The sequence below is a fragment of the Chinchilla lanigera genome, unplaced genomic scaffold (genome assembly GCF_000276665.1).
Source record: "Chinchilla lanigera isolate Chin_1 unplaced genomic scaffold, ChiLan1.0 scaffold00101, whole genome shotgun sequence".
In the NCBI taxonomy this organism is placed as follows: domain Eukaryota; kingdom Metazoa; phylum Chordata; class Mammalia; order Rodentia; family Chinchillidae; genus Chinchilla; species Chinchilla lanigera.
Window position 1 is genome coordinate 5,934,300 of NW_004955502.1, and position 21,457 is coordinate 5,955,756.

Consider the following 21,457-nt stretch of genomic DNA (forward strand, 5'->3'; position numbering starts at 1 on the left):
AGAAAACCCACAAATTGGGAAAAAATTTTAACCAATTGTCCCTCAGATAAAGGACTTCTATCTAGAACATGTAAAGAATTAAAAAAAATCAGGCCCCCTAAATTCAAAGACCCAATCCAAAAATGGGCATCTGAGATGAATATACACTTCTCAGATGAAGAAATACAAATGACAAATGAATATATGAAATAATGTTCAACAGAGTTGGTCATTTGAGAAATGCAAATTAAAACAGCACAGAGATTCCATCTCACCCCAGAAAGAATAGCTGTCATAAACAAATCAATTAATAACAAATGCTGGAAGGGGCTCTGGGTGAAAAGGAACCCTTCCCCACTATTGGTGGGAGTGTGGACTGGTGCAATCAGTGTGGAGGTTTCTCAGAAAACTAGGATTAGAGGTCCTATTGAACCTAGTTATTCACCTTTTGGGTGTTTTTCCAGAAGAACTGAAAACATTATATCACAAAGATAGATGTGCACCCATGTTTATAGCAGCACAATTTGTCGTAGTTAAATCTTGGAAAAAACCCAAGTGTACATCAACTGAGGAGTGGATAAAAAAGATGTGGTATTTTTATAAAATGGAGTATTACTCAGCTATAAAGAAAAAGGTCAAGGGTTTTATAGGTAAATGGATGCAACTAGAGACCATACTTATAAGTGAAATATATCAAACCCACTGGTGTAAACATCATATTGTCTCCCTAGTATAAGAGCCTGAAAAAGTAAATAAAATCCAAAAGGTAAATGGATAATGTGAAAGAAAAGAAACTACTCAAAAGGAATGAACAACTGGGATGAGGGAAAGGAGAAAAGAAAGAAGAAAGAGCAAAAAAAAAAAAAATATATATATATATATATAATAGCTAAGATAATTGTACTACTAATTTCTATTGGTTTGTTGAAAGGAACAGTTAATGCTTAAATATTTTTCACCAATTGTACATGCTTATACCTGGTGATATGAACAACTACTTTGAAGATAACAAATGCAATTTAAAAACCATTGTTGAATTCCTATCCTGTTTTTTTTTTTAAATTCTGCATTGTCTCTAATTTTTTTCATTATTTTTTATTCTCTTTGCAATAAAAAAAGGAATGAGGAGGTTCTGCTGATCAACCAACCTCACAGTCTTATTTTTTCTAATGTCTGTCACTAAAAACACTGAGATCTATAATAAAAAAAAAAAAAAGAATTTGGTTGCTAACATAGATCAAAGGTTGGAAAACTGTGCCCCCTGTTTTTGTTTATCAGATTTTACCAGAACATATCCCTGCCCATTGTTTATGTGTTGTCTATGGCTGTCTTTGTATTACAGTGTTGGAAATGGGAACTTAAAGCAGAGCCCTGCAGCCTGCAAAAGCTGGTATCTTTGGTATCTTTAGTATCTGGCCTTTTGTAGAAAACATTTGTCACCACTGCCATGAATAATTTTATTTTGTTTTGTTTTCCTTGGAGAATGAATTTGATCAGACTTATGACTTAGTTAACAAGCTTCAACAACACTGAGAGTACTCCAGTTTCTTGATATATTCTAGTTCTTTGTAAATAGATGTCCTTCATCAAGATGTCATTTGCAGATTGAGTGAATCAGTGAGTGAAGGAAAAAATCATTGAGTGCATAGGATGATTTAAGAAGTAAATTCGTATTTCAGTGAGAGATAATAAAAGCCTGAGATAAGGGTGATGACAAGAGGAATAGAGAACAAGAAGAATAAATTAAAAATTGTTTAGGTAATGGAAATGGTTGAACTTAACTTGGTCATTTTATTCAGTCAGTCATTTATTTTGTTTTACCAATGTATCTTATTTTGAAGCTTTTAGGTTTTTTTGTTGTTGTTGTTGTTTTCCAGTACCGGGAATCGAACTCATGACCTTGCACTTGCCAGGCAGGCGCTGTATTGCTGAGCTAAATCCCCAGCCCCTATTTTGAAGCTTTTAGTTGAAGAAATTTAAAATTATATATGAAAGTATTATGAACAACTATGTAATGAACCCCCAATTTCAGCAGTGAATATTTTCCAATCACACTTACCTTTAAAAATGGTATTGTTGCTAAGTATTCTAAAACAAAATCAAGAACTAGTGTAAAACAGTTATTACATCAAAGCTGCCAGTACTCTAACTGAAGATAAAAGCATACAATGAATGTTAGTGTGTTTGCCTGTCTAGACTTGAAAGGTGGCTGGAGCCCTGTTTGCCACAGAGCAATGTGATGGTTCTTGCAGGAGGACAGTATTCCAAGCACATGGTGGGGACTAGCCCCAGATATTCTGATTTTATGGTTGTAGAAAAGTCTTATGATTATGCTTTTTGAAAATACCCAAAGGTGATTCCGTTAAATACCACAGGGAAGAAAGACCTGGTTATTTAAACACTATGGTTCCAGGAGATATTTTGAGGGGTTTTATATACAAAAGTTAGATGCAAAAATTTTACCACTTTTTATGACTTTAATCAATTCTTAGGCTATGAACACTCAGATAGTAAAGCATATATAACCATCCTAATGGTATAAGGGAGAAAAACTCCCAACCTGAATGATACCTGAGATGAATTCATGTTCTCTAAAATCAAAGAATGAATTTTAGGAACAGGGGAGGTTAAGAACAGAATATATTTATTGAGGGAAAGAAAGCTTCTGTTCAAGAGAGAGACAGAAGGGGAACTGAGTGGGTTACCCAGGAAACCTGTCTTTCCCAGGGATTTTATAGAGCAAAATCACGAGGTGAGGGGGTCCAAGGTGCGGGGTAAAAATGGGAAATCACAATTTGGGCATGAGGTGGGACAAAACTATGGTCAGCCAATAAGAATTATTCAGATAAAATTGATTGAATTGGCATCAAATGTGGAAGCAAACCACGCAGCAAGTGGGCATGAATATAGAACAGGGGCTTTTCCTGTAGGGGTATGGGTCAGTGACTCTTCAAGGTGATTACTGCCTATTTAGAATATCAGTCCCTGAGGTTCATCCCTAGGGAGGTATGTGGGTGTGTTTGTTTAATCTTTCATTTTGAGATCTGACCAGCAGCAAGTACCCCCTCTCCATTTGCAAGGTATCTTGCCTTCCATATTGGCTTCTTTGAGGGCCTGGCTCCGTCTGATTGCCTATAATATTTCTAACTCAACTGCCTACAGCATTATGGTTTTAGGAAGTTTGAAAACAGTGCAATCATGAGTGGACTGAAGGACAACAAGGTGATCCCTGATTCTAGATGTTGGCCCAAAAGGGAGTTGCCAGTCAGCTAAATTGTTGGCTATAAAAGTACACACTGTACAGACTTGGTGTTAGTGTGGCGACTCTCAGAATAAAAAGAACAGAAGTGGCTGAGATCAGCTAGACAGTGTGACATATGAGAGTAGATTCAGACTGGACCTGGGTCAGTCTGGCATTTTAACATTTGCTAGATGAAAAGGGAGACCTGGTAAAAGATGAAAATTTGGAGAAAAGGTGGTTTTAAAGAGGGCATTTCATCTCTACTAAATGATGTTCAAAGGACATCACCGGTTGTCACTTGGAATCAGATTTTGGGAAAAGTACCATGTGCAGGATACTTACTCCGAAGACCTGGGGGATGGACAGCTGCACAAAAAGTGAACTGAAAGAGAAGTAGAGCTTCAACAGGCCCCAAAGCAACATTTTCTGACCTGCTAGGATACAGTGGAAACAGTTACTCTTCAGAACTGTCCTGAGATGGGCTAGAGGTCCAGGTAACTGTATTTCCATATTGGTCAATGTTGGAAGGTGAGCCATCCTGAGAAGGGGCAGGGTTTGGGTGAAGCAGCTGTCCACACTGGCTGTGTCTGAAGGAGCTGGCAGTACTCCTTGCAGCTAGAGCAATACTGCCTTGTTCGTGGGGATCTGTGTGCCACATCATAGGGTCTGCAACAGAGGAAAAGTTAGGTGAAGAGAGATAAGTGGTCTTTATTTACTTAACATACTTTGTGTCAGGCAGTAATCCAGCGCTGGTCAAAAAATATACAAAGCATCTATTGCATGTTGTAATAAGTGTAATGAACTAATGAGAAGATTTATAGAGGATACAGGGTTGGAATTTACATAATTTATTTAAGGAGAAGGCATTTTGACCTTTATAATAGCAAGTAATGAAGTGTTTTGAGTAGAAACACTGAAAACTTTTGAGCCATGAATGCACTGGCTTTGTTTTCAAACACATGGGTTGTGATTTGCTTGTTTGAAAAGGTGATATACCAACTTCCTTTGCTAAAAACTTGCTGATTATTAATAGCTCATTGATCTAGTTGTCTTTTTCAGTATTTGCAGTCTTTTCACTTCCATTCATTAATTTGATTCTCAGCCCTGCAAAGCTTACAGGAAAAGTATTGTTATCCTCCTTCTGTAAGTAATGGTACTGGAGCTCCTGAAGGTTAGAGTATAAACACAGAGCCCCCGAGGCTGACTGAAGATGGAATAACTGAACTCCATCTTTGACATACATGATGTAAGTGTGTTATCAAGTAAAGTTGACCTAACTGGTTGAAGTGAGTGAGAGCTTAAATATAACCTATCAAATTGAAATAAACATAACGGTGATATTAGTGTATGTGGAGTTATCAAATAAAATAGTATTTGAGAACTGCTTATATTAAATTATTCATTGCTTATTTCAAATTCAAATAGATTAGATTTCCTACATTTTAATTTGCTGAGCATGGCAGCTTTAGTTGTATGACTCAAAGATATTTTCAGTTTCCTTTATATTCTGTGCTGAGAGAGAGACAGAGAGAGAGACAGAGAGACAGCGACAGCAAGAGACGGACAGACAGAAGAGAAATATCCTCTAATTGTATCTGAAGCTGACAGCACTGAATGTACAGGACCTGCCGAATATAGCACCTATGTTGATGGGCATACTTAAATGAATGTAAGATAAAGTGAGCTAAATCATTGCATGCTGAGAAAGTCTGGTTTTTACATATTGCCCACTATCAGATGTGGAATCTTACTAATGTTTTTTCAGTCTTCTCAGGTGAGAAGAGATATGACCAGATATTTTAAGGAGTGTAGAGGTATATATGGCAGATGGTTCAGTGTTTTTTGGTGTGAAACAGCAAAAGGTTAGTACTTGAATAGATCTTCAAGTCTTTTGCCAGCCACCTGCTGGGGACTCTAGAAGCCTGGCTCTGGCCTTAGGATAGTAAATGTTCTGGAAAAAAGGAACTAGGAGTTATTTGTACCAGTTCCCCATGATTAGACACTGAACTCTAGGCCAGCTACTGTCAAAAGAAGGCACTTTTAAGACTGTAATATTACAAGTAAAATTGTACATGAGCTCTACAAAAGATGAACAACACTCTGCTTGGTGCTACTGAATAAAAGTTAAAGGCAATGTAGTCAATAAATTTGACAAGCATTTTTAAAACATCCATCTTAAAGCACACTAAACCCCTAGGCTTTTATTTTTATAACATGAGAGGTGATTAAAGCTCAGACTTGAAGAGTCTTTTTATTATTTGGCTAGAGTCTTGCTAGCAAAGGGAAAATATATGTTGCAGACACCCTGAATTTCTAATAATCTAAGGTTAATATAACTGTGTCACAAAGAAAAGTAGAAAGTACTTAAAAGTAAATTGCAGTTTTTCAGGTGTAAAAGCAACATTATATATTTTGTGTGTTGTAAATGAGTCCTTTTTCTGTTGCAATAATCTATGGTCTGTCTCCATGTTAGTGCATGTTAATTTGAACATATATATATATTCTTGATTAGATCTCACTGTGTGCAAGAAGAGAAAGAAAAAAATCTATTTAAAATTGCTACTGATTATATTGCAATTGATTGCACGGTTTGATGTTCAAGAGTTTTCAATTAAAGCTTAGTAATTAATATTTTTCTTTCAACAATTGATTAAAGTAAAAGTGAAGTAAATAGGCATCACACACATCATTCCATTATTTATAGACACTTTCCAGTATTAGAAAACAAATTTGTTTAAGGGTACAAATTTTATTTAGTAGTTTGGCAAGTAGTCAAAAAGAGATTCCATTCTCAGACTGTCCAGTAATATGGGTTTGAATTAATTGCTTCACTGATTTTTTGCTGTATGACCTTGGAGAAGTCCTTCATCTCTTTGAACTTCAGTTTCTAGTCTTAAAAATAAAGAACAATTCTTGCTACTTCATAAACTGACTATGAAGATTAAAAACGTTAATCTGCAGAGAATTTTTACAATGCATTCTAACATGATGAACTCTATAAAATATGTTTGGCTGTTAGCCGTAAAAGCTTTATGATAAGGTTTATAACATCTACAGAGAATTAGATAATTTCAAAATGGTACAAAAGTAACACTTGAAATAAACTACCTGAGTAGTAAATCTCAATATATTTTAGCACTTAAATAAATAACAGAAAACTATATTTATCAAAACTGACTATGAAGTATTCCTCAAAATAGTGTTTACATGCAAGTAGTTAAGGACATATTACAGTTAGCTGGGGTTTGTTGTTGTTCATCTTGGACATTTGTAATTGTATGTTTTATGTTTACACTTGGTATTTGACATCTTCTTGTAGGCAACTAATAAATACTTGTAATAAACTCAGGAAATGTGGGGGTCCTAAGAGATTTGCATAGAAATACATCTTATTCTTGTTTAAATATTGGTACTTATGTAATGATAATGAAGAATCATTTTCTCCGAAGTTAGAAGTCAAAATTGCATGGCTTGTAGCTTTTTTTGTTTGCTTGTTTTTTGTTTCATTTTTTTCCTTGCTTTTTGGAGGGATTAATATTGATGAATGATAAGAGTTCAGCATTGGAATACATTCTCAAAGCTGCTTTAAGCCCATTTTTTGATGAGTCTACAGAGAAATATTTCTTATATTCCATAGTAAAACTTTAAATATGCAAAGGTTTAAGTATTTATTTTGAATATTTAACTCATATTGCTTACAGATTATTAATATATTTATTTGGGAGATAAAAAGAGGTAGAAAAGTGTAGAAGCTTTGAGAAAGAAAAGGATAGAAATCTCCCTCTCTCTCTCTCTCTCTCTCTCTCTCTATATATATATATATATATATATATATATATATATTATTCACAGAAAATTGTGTCCAACTGTTAGTTATTTGTATTTGCTGGAAGCCAGAATAAGAGGAAGTAACCCCATTCTTGATGTAGGTGATCTAGAGGTAATATAAAGTTTGATTTCTTGGAGACAGAGGGATGGGAGGTGAAGTAAACTGCTTTAAAACTTCTACGAAAGGTAGTATTCTATATTAATTTAGCAGCTAATATTGTTTATAAATTATATTGTTTACAGTTATGTGCCTATAACAGACAGAATGGCATACACAGTACTGTGTGTGGATGAGGTAGAAAAGATAAAATAGAAATTATTGAGATGAGGATACCCCAAGTTACAGAAATGTTAGAAACATAAAGGCATGTGTTCAGTTGTTACTCTAAAACATTTGGAAATCAAGGGAAAAATAAAGCAACCTTCTACAAATACCCTAAAGGGCTCTGTGCCAGTGCTGTGCACAGTAAGGGCACATCCAGAAATTAGTTTTGGCCTCTGCTGGACAATAAATCTGCCTTGGCTCAGTAGAAATCAACACACAGACCAAAGGAAAGTGAAGACCCAGATGAGGTGAAACCAAGTAAAATAAAGTCCGGCAAGTCAGAAGAAGTCATTGCTAGACATTTTCATGGCAGCCTCCTGGCACAGCATTCCTGGGCCAGTCTTCTGCTGGTTATCTTTGCACTGCCTTCACCCTGAATTTGCTGCATCCTTCATGCATATAAGCAGTTATATACACTTAAGACAAGTAAACATCACTTTCTCATCCTATAATCACTGCCAGTTTTTCTTTTGTTTTCTCATTTGCAAAAGGACAAGGGACCCTATGCAAGAAATGCTGACTAAGAGATAAGTGGATAATTGAAAATAGACGTTTTGCTAGCTCTAATCCTTTCTCTAGGGCTTCCTTTCCCTTTAAGTTTTGAAAAGGATAGTGGACTATCAAGGGGAAGAAATAGAATACCAAAAAAATTCTGCATTCAGGACTCACCTTTCTGGTTAAAAAAAAAAAATAAAGACTCAGCCCTTTATGAGGATATATTATTTTTATTTGGAAAAAAATACCACTGTTTTCCTGAAATTTGATAGAGAACCTTATCATCAGTCTTTGAATATAAGGTGGTTTCTGAAAAGTGGTGCTTGCTTCAGTGAAATCTACAACTTAAAGGCAGAAGTGGAGACATATATGGAAAAAATTAAATAAAAAAGCTTGTCTGGAATATACAAAACATCACCAAAATTGTTCCACTTATTCAGTGAATTTTTTTAAACATAGAACATTTCTGAGGATTTTGAGTACCAATTGCCTTTTAGGAGAAAAGCAGGAGAAAGAAACAAATTTTACCCTTACTGGAAATAAGTAGACTCAGTGGGTGGAAGAAGTAGATAATTAACAAAGTGTAAAAAAGTCAAGATCACATCACTGTAAAACAAATAAATTTGTTCATTTGTTAAATCAGTTAAATAGATCTCCAAACAGTGCCCTAGTCCCTCCATTCTAATTGATCTTTCAGTAATGACTCCCAGTGTAAATGGTCTTAACTTGCTAATCAATGACACAAACTCCTGTATTGGATCAAACATCAAAACCTAATGGTATGCTGCATAAAAGAGACATATTTCATGCAAAAAGACATTCATAGAGTAAAATGAAATCAAAGGATGGATGACAATATTTCATAAAACAGAAGTCTGAAAACAAGCAACAGTAGCTGTACTGCTTCCAGACAAAGTGGACTTCAAGCCAAAATTGATTAGAAGAGTTAATGAATTTCACTAAACCACAATCTCACTAAATATTGTCTAAGGCAATAATTCAACAATAAGAAATAACAACTGTGAATTGAATACCAGCATACACAGTGTGAAAAACAAACACTGTTGACGTAAAAATCAGGCAAACATCACAATCATAGCGGAGGACCTCAATACCCCAATATTGCAAACACACAATAAACTATAAAAAATCAACAAAAAATATGAACAGAGGGACTTAATAGATATTACAGAGTGTTCTGGTCAGCAGTAATAAGAATAAACATTCTTCTCAGCAGCATAAAGAACTTTCTCCAAAATAGATCGTTGGGCAATAAAGCATGCTTAAAACAATACTAAAGAATTGAAATTATGTTATGCATATTATTAGATCACAATGCAGTGAAACTAGAAATCAAAGATGAAAGAAACCACAAAAATTATGCAAACAGATAAAGATTAAACAATATACTATTGGATAATTAGTGGGTCAGAGAGGAAATCATGGAAAGAGTTAAAAAGACTCTAGAATCAAATAATAATACCAGTAACACTAACACCAATAATAGTAACACTGATAACATAATGGAACACTTATAGGACACAGTGAAAGCAGTCCTAAGAGAGAAGCTTATAGCTATGAATCCTCACATTAGAAAAATGGGGCAAACCCTATTATATAACCAAAGTATGCTCTTTGTATCCTAGAAAAGCAAGAATAATCCAAATCCAATGCTAGTATAAGGAAAGAAATTATAAAGTCAAAGTGAAAATTACTGAAATTGTTACTAAAATGAATCAAAGAGCTGGTACTTTGAAAGAATAAACAAAATAGAAAAACATAGTCAAACTTTGCAGAAAAAGGGAAAAAAAGCCATATCACTGCAATTAAAAATGACAAAAGCAAATTTGCAGCAGATACTGCCAAAATCCACAATTATTACTAACTACTTAGAAAACTTGTACTCCAATGAATTGAATATTTAAAGGAAATGGATAGATTACTAGACACATATGAATTAGTAAAATAAGCCAGGAAGATATAAAAACCCTGAACAGTCCAGTAATAGGCAGTGAATTTGGGGCAGTAAAAATCCTACCAGGAAACAAATGACCTACATATGATGGATTTACTACTGAATTCTGTAGGACTTCAGGGAAGACCTAATACCAGTACTTCTCAAGATCTTTAATAAGAAGAGTAGTATGGGTGGATGATGATTATGATGATGATGATGATGATGACTTTGACTGTCCATATAAGCCAAAGTTCCTGTGATAGTGAAATGAAGCAAGAATCTACTGATACACATACAGGGAATGCAGATCTCCTTGATTCAAATGACAAAATGGCAATGTGAGTATATATTTGATTAGTCAAAATGTTGCAAAATTTTCATGCAACCAAAAAGAACAATCCAATGTTAGAACCAAGTGCAAAAATATATTCATATAGTGAGGGTCTTGGCAGGGGTAAAACATACTGGAAAGAATACTAGCACTGCCATTCAGTGTTGGAAATTGTAACAGACAAAATGCTACAAGATGCTGTGAAATACACAGGGGCTGAAATGTAAGTAAAATGTTTTGAATATACCAACAGCCATATTGAAAAATGTATTCATTATGACACCACAGTAGTTAAACTGAAAGCATTCATGAGTTTGCTGTTCATAGCAGGGATTTCACATAGTTCCACAGGAATGTAAAAGGCTTTTGGAAAAGTGATAGGTCAAAATATGGCAAAAAAATTTATACCTTAGTATATGTAAAGCCTTACTATGCTTTCTTTTGGTTTTTTTTTTTTTTGGTTGTTGTTGTTTTTCCGGTACCGGGAATCGAACTCACAACCTTGCACTTGCCAGGCAGGCGCTGTGCTGCTGAGCTAAATCCCCAGCCCCAGCCTTATTATGCTTTAAATTTAGAAATTTATCCTGGAACTCAGCCATCAGGTCCTTTATTCGTATAGTAATAAACCAAATGATGTGAACAGATTTGTTGCCCCCATCTCCCAAACTAATCAGAATGTAAAATGCAACACTTGGTTTACCAGTTTCAAATTGATCTTACATTTGCTAACAGAGCAAAAGTTGAGCAGTACCAAAACTGTACACAGAAATGAAGAAATTTCAAATGAAACGTTGCAATTTCAAAACAGAGAATTGTATAGCACAATCTTTAGATTTTAGGCAAATTTACATTGGCCTTGTATATGGCAAAGAAAAACAGATTAGTACTGCTGATGTTAACATTGCACCGTAATGTAAATATGTATAGGGAAACCTCAACAAAACAGAAGCCTGAGATGGAAACTTTCTATAAGACCAATAGTGGAGTAGATCTTGATGCATAATGCAGCAACTATGATGTCACTCAAAACACAAAGTATTGGCCAAAGCTTGTGTTTCATTGATCCTAAACATGTATAGCATAAATAGTTTGATAGTTTACAAAGAAAATAACAAGTGCAAAATAGTGATGAGAAATTTTCTTAAAGGATTGGGATTGAAACTCATAAGAGATCACTGAAAGCGAAGAAAAACAAAATTTTTCTTTCCAGGGAACTACACTAAACAATTGTGGACCATTCTGCTGAGCTCACAGGTGAACAGATAGGCAGGACATCCTAAAGACCTACTATGACAACCAGAATGCCAAAAAACATCAGCTGTGCCCTGCAAGGACAGGAAAACAAAACATATGTGCTATCAGTGTAAAGTGATACTTGTGTATGGGACATGCAATTTTCATGTGTGAAGACTACCTTGGGTATGACAGTTGAAGCAAAGATTATTTTCATTATAGAATCCTATTGGTATTTTCATTGTAATTCATATGGAAATTTACTTCTTATGGAGGCTTAGAGCCCACGGCAATGTCTCATGCAGGCCTTTTTCAAAGATCTACGCTGGGAAGGCCCAAAGGTCACTGGTGGAAGCTAGAAAGTCTGTGTCAGTGGGATGAAGGATCTGTGCTAACAGGCTGAGGGATCTCAACTGGAACCAGGATGCAACGCTCAAGGTAGGAACCAGAGCACCCCTGAAAAGTAGCAGAGCCATCCTCAGCAACTGTGAGGTCTGGAGCTCCAGTGATGAGGAAAATCGAGTTCCCATCAGGAAAGCTAACGTGTCAAGCTTCTCCAGGAGGCTGAGCAGTGCACCATCTTCCCCTCCAGAGCCAGGAGGCAATGCTCAAAATGAGGACCAGAGCTCCCCAAACTGAACCGCAGCCATTCTCAGTGACAGTGTGGTCCTGAGCTTTGTCTGTGAGAACAGCTGAGTCTATCAAGAAAGCCAGCATGACGAGGTCCTCCAGCAGAATAGCCCAAGAGAACCAGCAGTTCCCTAACAGCTTTCCAATAGCCTCTACCAGTTCCCAACAGCTTCTCGACTTCTCCAGTTCTGCCTCTTATGCTGCAAGCAGCAATCCTCAGGTGTGTCTCCCACGCCCAGCACCATGCTGGTTAAGTTCAGCTGGGGCTTATAAATTGACCACCAGTTGTCAATCCACACACATGGTATTGGCCTTTATGACAAAAACTTTGTTATGCTCCCTGGGTTAATATAGTCACTGAAGCAACTGCTAAATGAGCCAGAACCATGTCCCCTCTGTCCCCTTTACCACAATTTGTACCAACAAAACATACACCTGTACCTACTTCTCTTCCTCTGTAATGTACTTCTAAATTTAGGGCTCAAGCGAGAGTCAAGAACTCAGATACAGATTCAAGAACTCAGCCTATTTCCAGAATCCTAACTCCAGGAGAATCTGGGAAATACTATATTTTTTTTCTCCAACTTCTGAAATATAGGAAGACATGATAATGATTGACATGAATCCACAATTTCTGCTATAGAAGCCTAGCATAATATTTTTCTGCTCCTTACCTTCATATCAGTCTAAAAAGTTATATCTTGTTTACAAAACAGTGTATAATAATTTAAGGAAGCATAGAGGCTATTTCATGTGAATATTTACAAATTTTTAAACCATGTTAAGTGTTACACAGTATTTTCTTTTTGTCAACTTCAGTCATTCTGGCTACACAATAATAGCTCATAACTATACTCTGGAAAAGTTCTTTACGATAAAGTTTAGTTTTTTTAATAGAATTGAAATAAATTTATTTTTATTTTATTTTTTATTTTTTGAATTAAATCTAGAAAAAGAATTTGTAGTAGTTGTTATGGTTTTAGATCTAATGTCCTGTAAAAGTTGTGTATTTGGAATTGGCACTTTTGGAAGGTCATTGGATCACTGGGTGCTTTACTTATCAGTGGATAAAATCCATTGATGAGTTCAAGGCAAAATATGATCGAGAGAGAGATGGAGCCTGGTCTGAAGAGATGGGACACTGGGGCCATGAGGTGAAAGGGTGTGCCTCTCTGGCTTGTCCCTTCTATCTGGGCTTCTTAGCTGTTGCAGGGTGAGCAGCTTTCTTCCCCCATGCTCTTGTGCCAAGCCATTTGTGCATTGGAACCAGCCAGTAATGGATTGAGATCACTAACACCATGAGCCAAAATAAACTTGTACTTTAAGTTGCAGATCTCAGATATTTTGTCCCAGCAGTGGGAAACTGACTAGTACAGAATTTAGCTTTTCAAGAGTCAATAAATTAAATCTGTCATATAGCCTGTAATGTTTCTATAGTATTATCTAAAGTTATAATAGCATTGCACTAATTGAAGACTGACTAGGCATCTGGCATTATGTTAAGGATTTTTATTATTTATCCTAAAATGCCCAGTCTACTAAACGCTACCATGATTGTTCCTTTGCAAATTTGGAAACTAACACATAAAAGTTAAGCTACAAGTACAAGCTCCTAAGTACCGAGGTTAGGCTTTGGATCAGCCAGTGTTACATGCTGAGAATCCAACCATGTTGCTACCATCATCAATTTACTACCGCTTTTCAAAGTCTTTTATTTTGTCTGTTGACTTTTTCTTCACTTTAACTTACTGCCCAAAGAATTATATACTGAGAAAATTGGTAAACACACAACTAAAGTATCAGTAAATAACTATCAAAACTCTTTTAGAACTAAGAGAATACTTTAAGTACAAACATAAAAATGTATAAATCTGAAATTAAGTGGTACTGGAGAGTTATGAACAGTTAAATCTTAACCAATTACATTAATAACAAATAATGATAAAAAAAATACATATTATTTCCTGTTGTAATTACTTGATGTTTTTTAGCATGAAGTTGATTTAGGATTCTATTAAGGGCTAATTATTCGTTACCCATTCATAACGGATGTTTTTCCTCTACAATCTACTCACTTCCTTACTGTCTTAACTTTTGAAATTCATGTGTATTATTAAAATGCTAACTCCTACTTTCAGGTGCAGGTTTCAGATATTTTGTTTCACTAATAGGAAAGAGACCACAATCACTGGAATCACTGGAATGTGATTACTACATGTAGAAATGTCTACATGTAAGTATTCATTGTAAAGGACAAAGAAGTAGCAATTTCTAGCCCACCTGGAATTATTTATTTGACATTGAAAGCAGTGTCTCCTCAGTATCATTTTAAGCACATACAAAACAATGATAAAATATATGATCATTACTTGGTTTTGAGATTCTTCTGGAAGCCTCCTTTCTCCTAGCTATGTTAAAAGATAGATTAAATGAAATTCTGACCATGAGTTTTACTTTCCTTAATATGATTGATAATGAAATGTCCTTACTCCTTATGAGGCATAGTTTATTGTGTCCCACTTCCTTTTAAATTTATTTAATTGTGAATCCTTTTGTTACCTATACATGAAAACTCCGTATCTCACTTTTCCCCTCATTGTTATAAAGCACCCTGATTGTTACTTGTGTTAAGTATGCAAGTCCCTTCTACCTCACCCTGTATGGGTAGAGGTGGGACTCAGAATCCATAGCTCTGCCCAAAGGTACCTTCAAACTTCTGCTCTCACCTTTTTGTATCTTCCATCTCTTGTGTAAGTGCTCCAGTGTCGTCTTACGTTATCGTCTTCATAACTCATTCTGCACATCGTCTATCATCCAAACTGTTATATTATCTTTTGATATATCAACAAGACTTTCATTTTAGCATCCTGTCATACATGTGAAAATTTAACTGCTGCCTACCGTCTTAGAACTATTTTGCTATAATTTGTCTATGTCAAAACTTGGCTTAGGACTGACCAGAATTATGTTGACATTTTGAATTCTGCCTAATATTTAGCTTAATAGTTAAGTGTTAGAAAATACTCATTAAGTACACTTGGACTTGGCTAGATGGAAATTAAAAACTTACTCATTTTCATCTTTAGTTTCAGGAGCAGCATTATGTTTCTCATACTCTGGTAACCCTAGGAAGTTGCAGCTTGTTGAGAAAGTCTGTTATATCTCTGCTTCTATCAGAAATAAACTGCTTTGTTGATGATCTGAGAGCCATCGATCAGGTACATAAAACTTGAAGCTTTAATTCTTATTTATAGTTAATATTGCTGCAAGATATCATTTTCTTTCCCTTTCCTCCCTCTCTTCCCACCAGGCTAATTTTTGCCAGGCTGATACCTTATCTTTAATGTATGTGGAAAGTGTCACTACCTCCTTAGTTACAGTAGCTTTCAAGGTAAAACTATGTTGTATTTATGCATATGTGCCCAAAGTCCCAATGGTGCCAGCAAAAGAGTGTTTAGATGAATAGCCTTAAATCACTCCAGGAAGAATACATGCTCCTCAGACAAAGAAGTGAGGGAAAAATGAACTGGATAGGATCCTAAATGGAGAATAGGTTCTCATGTCCAGTTGTCCTAGTAAATATCCTGTCCCACTTGTAAATATCCTATTGCTAAGCCACAGACTAATCAAGTTAAATACTGGTCTCTGGGGTAGAGTAGCAGGCATTGGTACTGTTAAATCCCTCCAAGTGATTCTCATGTTTCTAGGTCATAAAGCAGCCCTTTTCTCTGTACATATGTTAAATGCCAATTGTAAAAAAATATGTAGAAGAAGTATAAATCATTCCCATGCTTTCATGTTAACACTGGTTTAATTTTGTCAGCACATTTATTCTTACCATATGTTGGTGGAATTAAAAGGCATGATTAAAAGAAATCAGAGAAGAGTGGAAATATTTTGGCAAAGAGAAAGTAATTTAATAAGACGAGTATGTATGTGTATAATTTTAAATAGCTTTTACCCAAGTACTTACATGTAAGGCTGTATGTTTAATGACATGATTTAAAACTATTATGTAATATAATTGAATTCACTGCATGATGTGGTGTGTTATCCAGTCAGCAGTTATTCAAATGATTAGCAATTGCTAGCCTTTTTGAAGAGATATGAAGAGTCAAAACACTCAAGGAGAGATAAATAAGTTTCATTGACTAACTGAAAAAGAACAAAATGTTGAGGGAAGTGTGTGCTGCTATTTGTTGCAATTCCAAGGTCAAGGAAGTGGTTAGAGTAGGCTCAGAGTTTCCCAAAAGAACCTTCATTGAAAAGGATTTGAATTCAAGTAGAAGATAACAGTATGCAGATGTGTTGGGGTATTACATAGCAGATGTGCCAAGATTGTGAAGGAACGAGAGCAGACGTTTCCATGTAACAAAATGAAGCAATGGGGAACAACTTTTAACTGAATTATCTGTATGGAGAATAACAAGAAGTACAGAAAGAAGATGTTAATTAATACAGTATTCTAATTTGACTTTCACACTGGCAGCACACAGTATTTACACTTCTTACCTAGTTTATTGATACAGAAAGAGAGCCTTAGAATAAACAACTTGACTAATACTGCAGGAAGAATATACACTAAAGTCACAGCTCAAACTCAGGTAATCTGATTACTAGGACACTTTAGAATAATACTAAAACTAATGACAACGATGGTACACCAATAACAACTAGTTTTTGTCAGATACATGTGTGCAGTACTTCATTTGAGTTGTCCTAGTCAATCCTTTTAGCACTCCTTCAAGATGTCAGTATTAGTTAAACACAAGGAAACTGTAAGATAGTATTCTTAACTGTAGACAGAAGAATAACTTTGGCCAATTTAAGTAGGAAAAGATTCATGAATAGCTATAGAATTGTTGGAAGGGCTATAAAAAGAGACTCCGAGCTGTACTTTCATGAATTAGGCTATCATAAGGATTGCTACCTTTACCATCATTACATATTCACGATGGAACCTTACATGCCTGACTGTCCCAGGGACCAGCTCATACCATCCCATGGGTCTGTCCCATGCTGCCTGATGGGACAGTACCATTAGTGGTTCAGGCTGGTGTGAATATGTTAGCAGGAAACCAAAAGAGTGCTGCTCCGTTCTTGTGGTCCAGAAGATTAGAGTTCTGGCACAAGGTATAATAGTGATATATAAGCCTTGTGATTTACCTATCTCACTGCATGACTTTGTTTCAACTAAAATGTTTTTCTTTAGTGAAACCAACATAGTCAGACCCTACAACAAGGAAGTATAGAAATGTAGTTTTATGTCTTTTCAACTTTTTACTCAAGAAGGGAAGATAATTATTCACACATTTAGCTCACACTGTCCATCCCATCTATGAGTCAGAGGGTCAGTAACATGTGTGTAGGAAATGAGTCTGAGCAGGAGGGGTGTAGAACACTAATGGCTTGCATACAGGAAGCCTTCTATTTGGGATTCTCAATGTGCTGGGTATGAGACGTGTAATCCAGAGGATTCTATGAACGCTTCAATGTCAAATAAATAGAACAGATGCAAAATAACATACATGCTCTGATTTCATTTCTATGAATTCCTAACATCTGCAAAACTAATGTGTGGTGTCAAAAATTGTTCCTATTCTGTGGATTTTCTCTTAACTTTTGTTACTTTCTTTGCTTTTCATTTGTTGATTCCCGATGTTATTTCTGTGCAATTAGGGTTGAAAGTCCCTTGGACAGAGGTCTAATTTATTGAACACCTAAAGAACTAAAAAATAGACCCTAAAGTAAAAGACTCAGTCAAAATATGGGCATCCAAGTGAACAAACACCACTTTGAAGTACATGGACCAGTAAATACATAAAAAATGATAACATCACTCACTATTAGAAAAGCACAAATTAAACCAATACAGAGAACCATCTTAATCCAGAAAGAATGGCAATCACGAAATATCAACTCATATGTGCTGGCAATGCTGTGGCGAAAAAAGGAACCCTCTACACTGCTGGTAGAAATGTAAAGTAGTATAAGCACCGTGGAAGTCGCCATAGAGAATCCTCAAAAAACTAAAAATAGAAATTTGATTCAACCCAGCTATTCCCCTACTAGGTATCTTCCTGAAAGAGTAAAGATACCATTGTACAGTGGTACATGCATACCCTGGCCTCATAGCACCACAGCGCATAGTAGGTGGTTTTAGGAAGTGACCTGCATGTCTACCAACTGATGAATGGATGAAGCAAATATGTTACATAGTGGGATACTATTGTGCTACAGTTATGACGATAAACTTGAGTCATCTGTAGGAAAATGGATGGACATTGAAACCATAATGGTAAGTGAAATATATCAAGCACAAAAAGTTAAATATCACATTGTTTCTTTTATATGAGAAACCCAAAGTGTACGTGAATTAAAGAGCAAAATAAAAGAATGATGTGAAGAAGAGTTATAGTTTTAAATTATGATAGGTTTACCAATTCAAAAACATTATTGTTTGTATATATACAAGGACATGTACTATTATGAATTTGATTCCATTTCAGTATACATTATATCAGGCAGTGGAGAGATTCTGTTTAGTAAATAGTAATGGAAAATTTAGTATTAATTATTATTTGTTGAGCAGACTTGTATATCAAACACCCTTCAAGGGTTTTATATATATTCTCTGCTTAAAAGACTGTGCTTAAGAGTATGTAATTAACTTTTCTTTTTATTTTATGTTATACCATTTAATTTTCCCACTGACACTGAACAGTTAGCATCTCGGAGTTTAAATTGCCTGGCCACAGTCACTGTAAGGGCAGCATCTGGTTTTTGAACCCAGGATTTATGACTCCAGAGTCTGGAATATAAACAGTATTAATGTTACTGACCTTTCATCGCAGTTCTTACATTCCGTTATACTGTTTCATTTTCATTTCTTTTCTGAAACTCATATGCATATTGTCCCACTTCATAGCAGTGAAATTATGGTAGATAATATAATCGTGCCCATTTTAATATATTTATAAAAACTCTATTACAAGGAACCGGAGTTTTGAAAGTCAAGTTTCTCTTCCTTTATCTTCAAATCTTTGGTCTATCCTATTTAACTTGAGTGAAGTTTTCTTTATGCTTGTAAAAATTGTTTATATGATACTAAAGGTGAAACTTACCCAATATCTTAAACAGTATGTACTTTGTACTATCTTTTTGGAGTGCTTTATTTATCAGTTGGTTAAAATTAAATTGTATAATTCCTTTTAGAGTGACAGGACTTTCTCATCATGATTGCTATCTTATGGCATAATCACCTTACTTTTCTATTTATTTTAAAATAATTTTGAAAAAGCAGCTCCTATAGCATTCCATACACTGCTGATAGGATTTTCTAAGGGCCTGCATTGTGTGGCTGTTCAGATCTGAGAATACAATCAAGATACTGACTTTAATTTCACAATCATTGTGCCTCCTGGAACTATGCTAAGCATTTTTTGTATCTCTTTTCTTTAATGATTTCATACACTTTCAAATAGAATCCAAGCAGTTAACATCTGTGAAGAGCCAGTAGGTAAATATAAAATTACAGAACATCCCTCGGCAAATAACTTCATAAAAAGCAATAGCCATAAAAAAGCAATAGCCATGGTTTTAGAATTTTCCTGCTTATCATATTTTTATTGATATGATATATATATATATGTTTACGAGGTACAGTGTGATTATTTACACTATAGTAGGAAACCAGAGCTAGATTTTTCTAGTTTTGTGCCCTTATTTTCTTTTCTCCCCTTTCCTGTCTTTAGTGAGAACTGTTGCACTCTGTTCTTTTATGAGATTGATATTTTTTTTTTTTTAAGATGAATAAGAAAATGTGGTATTTCTGTCTGGTTTATTTCATTTAACATAATGACCTCCATTTCCATTCAGGTTGCTATAAATGACAGGATTTCACTCATTTTATGGCTGAATAATATTCCCTTCTAGATATATGGCACATTTTCCTTACCCCATTTATCTGTTGATAGGAAACTTAGTTGATTCCATACCTGGGCTGTTGTGAACAGAGCTGCAGTAATCTTGGGTATGCAAACTGATTGACTGACTGATTGACTGATTGATTGGAGTGTTGGAGATTGAACTCAGGCCTTTGCACTGAACTATATTCCCTTAGCTCATTTTTTTCTTTTATTTTGAGACACAGTCTGTTAAGTCACTCAGCACTCCAGAGCAGGGTGGAATTTTAGATCCTGTTAACACATCCTCCTCGAGTGCTGGGATTATAGCCATTCAGTGCAACACCCAGCTCAGGTATCTCTTTTGGTGATAATTCCATTTCCTTTGAATATATAGCCAATAGTGTATTTGCTGTATCATATCGTAGGTCTATTTTTAGTTTTCTGAGGAGCCTCCATACATTTTTCATAATGGCTGTACATATTTACATTCCCACCAACAAGGGATAAGAACCCTCTTTCTCTGCTTTGTTTTTATCTTGCCAGGGATCAAACCCGGGGCTTTGTGTCTGCCAGGCAGTCACTTCGCTCAAGTTCTCCTTTCTCTGAGTCCTGAGGAGCATTCGTCATCTTTGGGCTTTTTGCTTGTAGCCATTCTAACTTGTAGGAGGTGGTATTTTATTGAGGTTTGACTTGTATTTGCCTGATAATTACTGATACTGAGCAGTACTCCCATACTTTTGGGTATGAATTCTTCAAAAAACATCTATTCAACCTTTTAGCCAATTTTAATTGAATTGTCTTTGTGACATCAAACTGTGGGAGTTGTTTAACAACAAGAACAACAGAAAATTTACAAATATGTGAACATTAGATACACATTCATAAATGACCAACAGAAGAAATTAAAAGAAAAATGAATACATTTCTTGAAAAAAAATGAAATAGCATATCAAAATCTGTGGGATACAGCAAAAACAATGTTAAAAGAGACATTTATAGTTACAAACACATACATAAAAAAGATTTTAAATAAACAACCTAACAGTTCACCTTAAGGACTGAGAATAGCAGAACAAACCAAGCCAAGAATTGATTGAAGGAGAGAAAGACTAGAGAATAAAATACATTCACAAAAGCTTGATAAAACAAAATTGGTGTTTGTAATGGTTGATACATTGTGTCAACTTGAGAAGTTTAGAAATGTAAGTAAGTACTCAACAGGGAGCCAGAGTCCTTACTTGGTAGATATCCTCATCCTGTGCAAGAGGAAGGCATGGAGATTTTATGAGTGCTACACCCACCCTGGGGGTGGTGGGAGAGTAGCCTGCTTATAGTATAAGGGAGGAAAATTGGCTTATTCTCACTCCTACTCCTTTTGCTTGATGCTTTTTTGTCTTATGCTACTTTAGACTGTTGCCCCTGTGCTATGCCACCCTGCTTTGGAGGCAGCTGATAGGGTTGGGGATATAGCTCAGCGGTACAGCACTGGCCTGGCAAGCACAAGGTCCTGAGTTCGATTCCCTGTACCAAA

The 21,457-nt window shown here is 35.5% G+C and overlaps 1 protein-coding gene across 1 annotated transcript in view; it reads left to right on the plus strand.

Annotated features, from left to right (window-relative positions):
- The window catches only part of Mei4 (meiotic double-stranded break formation protein 4), a 182,338-nt gene that overhangs the window by 98,692 nt on the left and 62,189 nt on the right, over positions 1-21,457 (plus strand). The window contains exon 4 of the mRNA XM_005406900.2: positions 15,106-15,237. Coding sequence (XP_005406957.1) covers positions 15,106-15,237 — 132 coding nt within the window. The remainder of the gene's footprint in view (positions 1-15,105; positions 15,238-21,457) is intronic.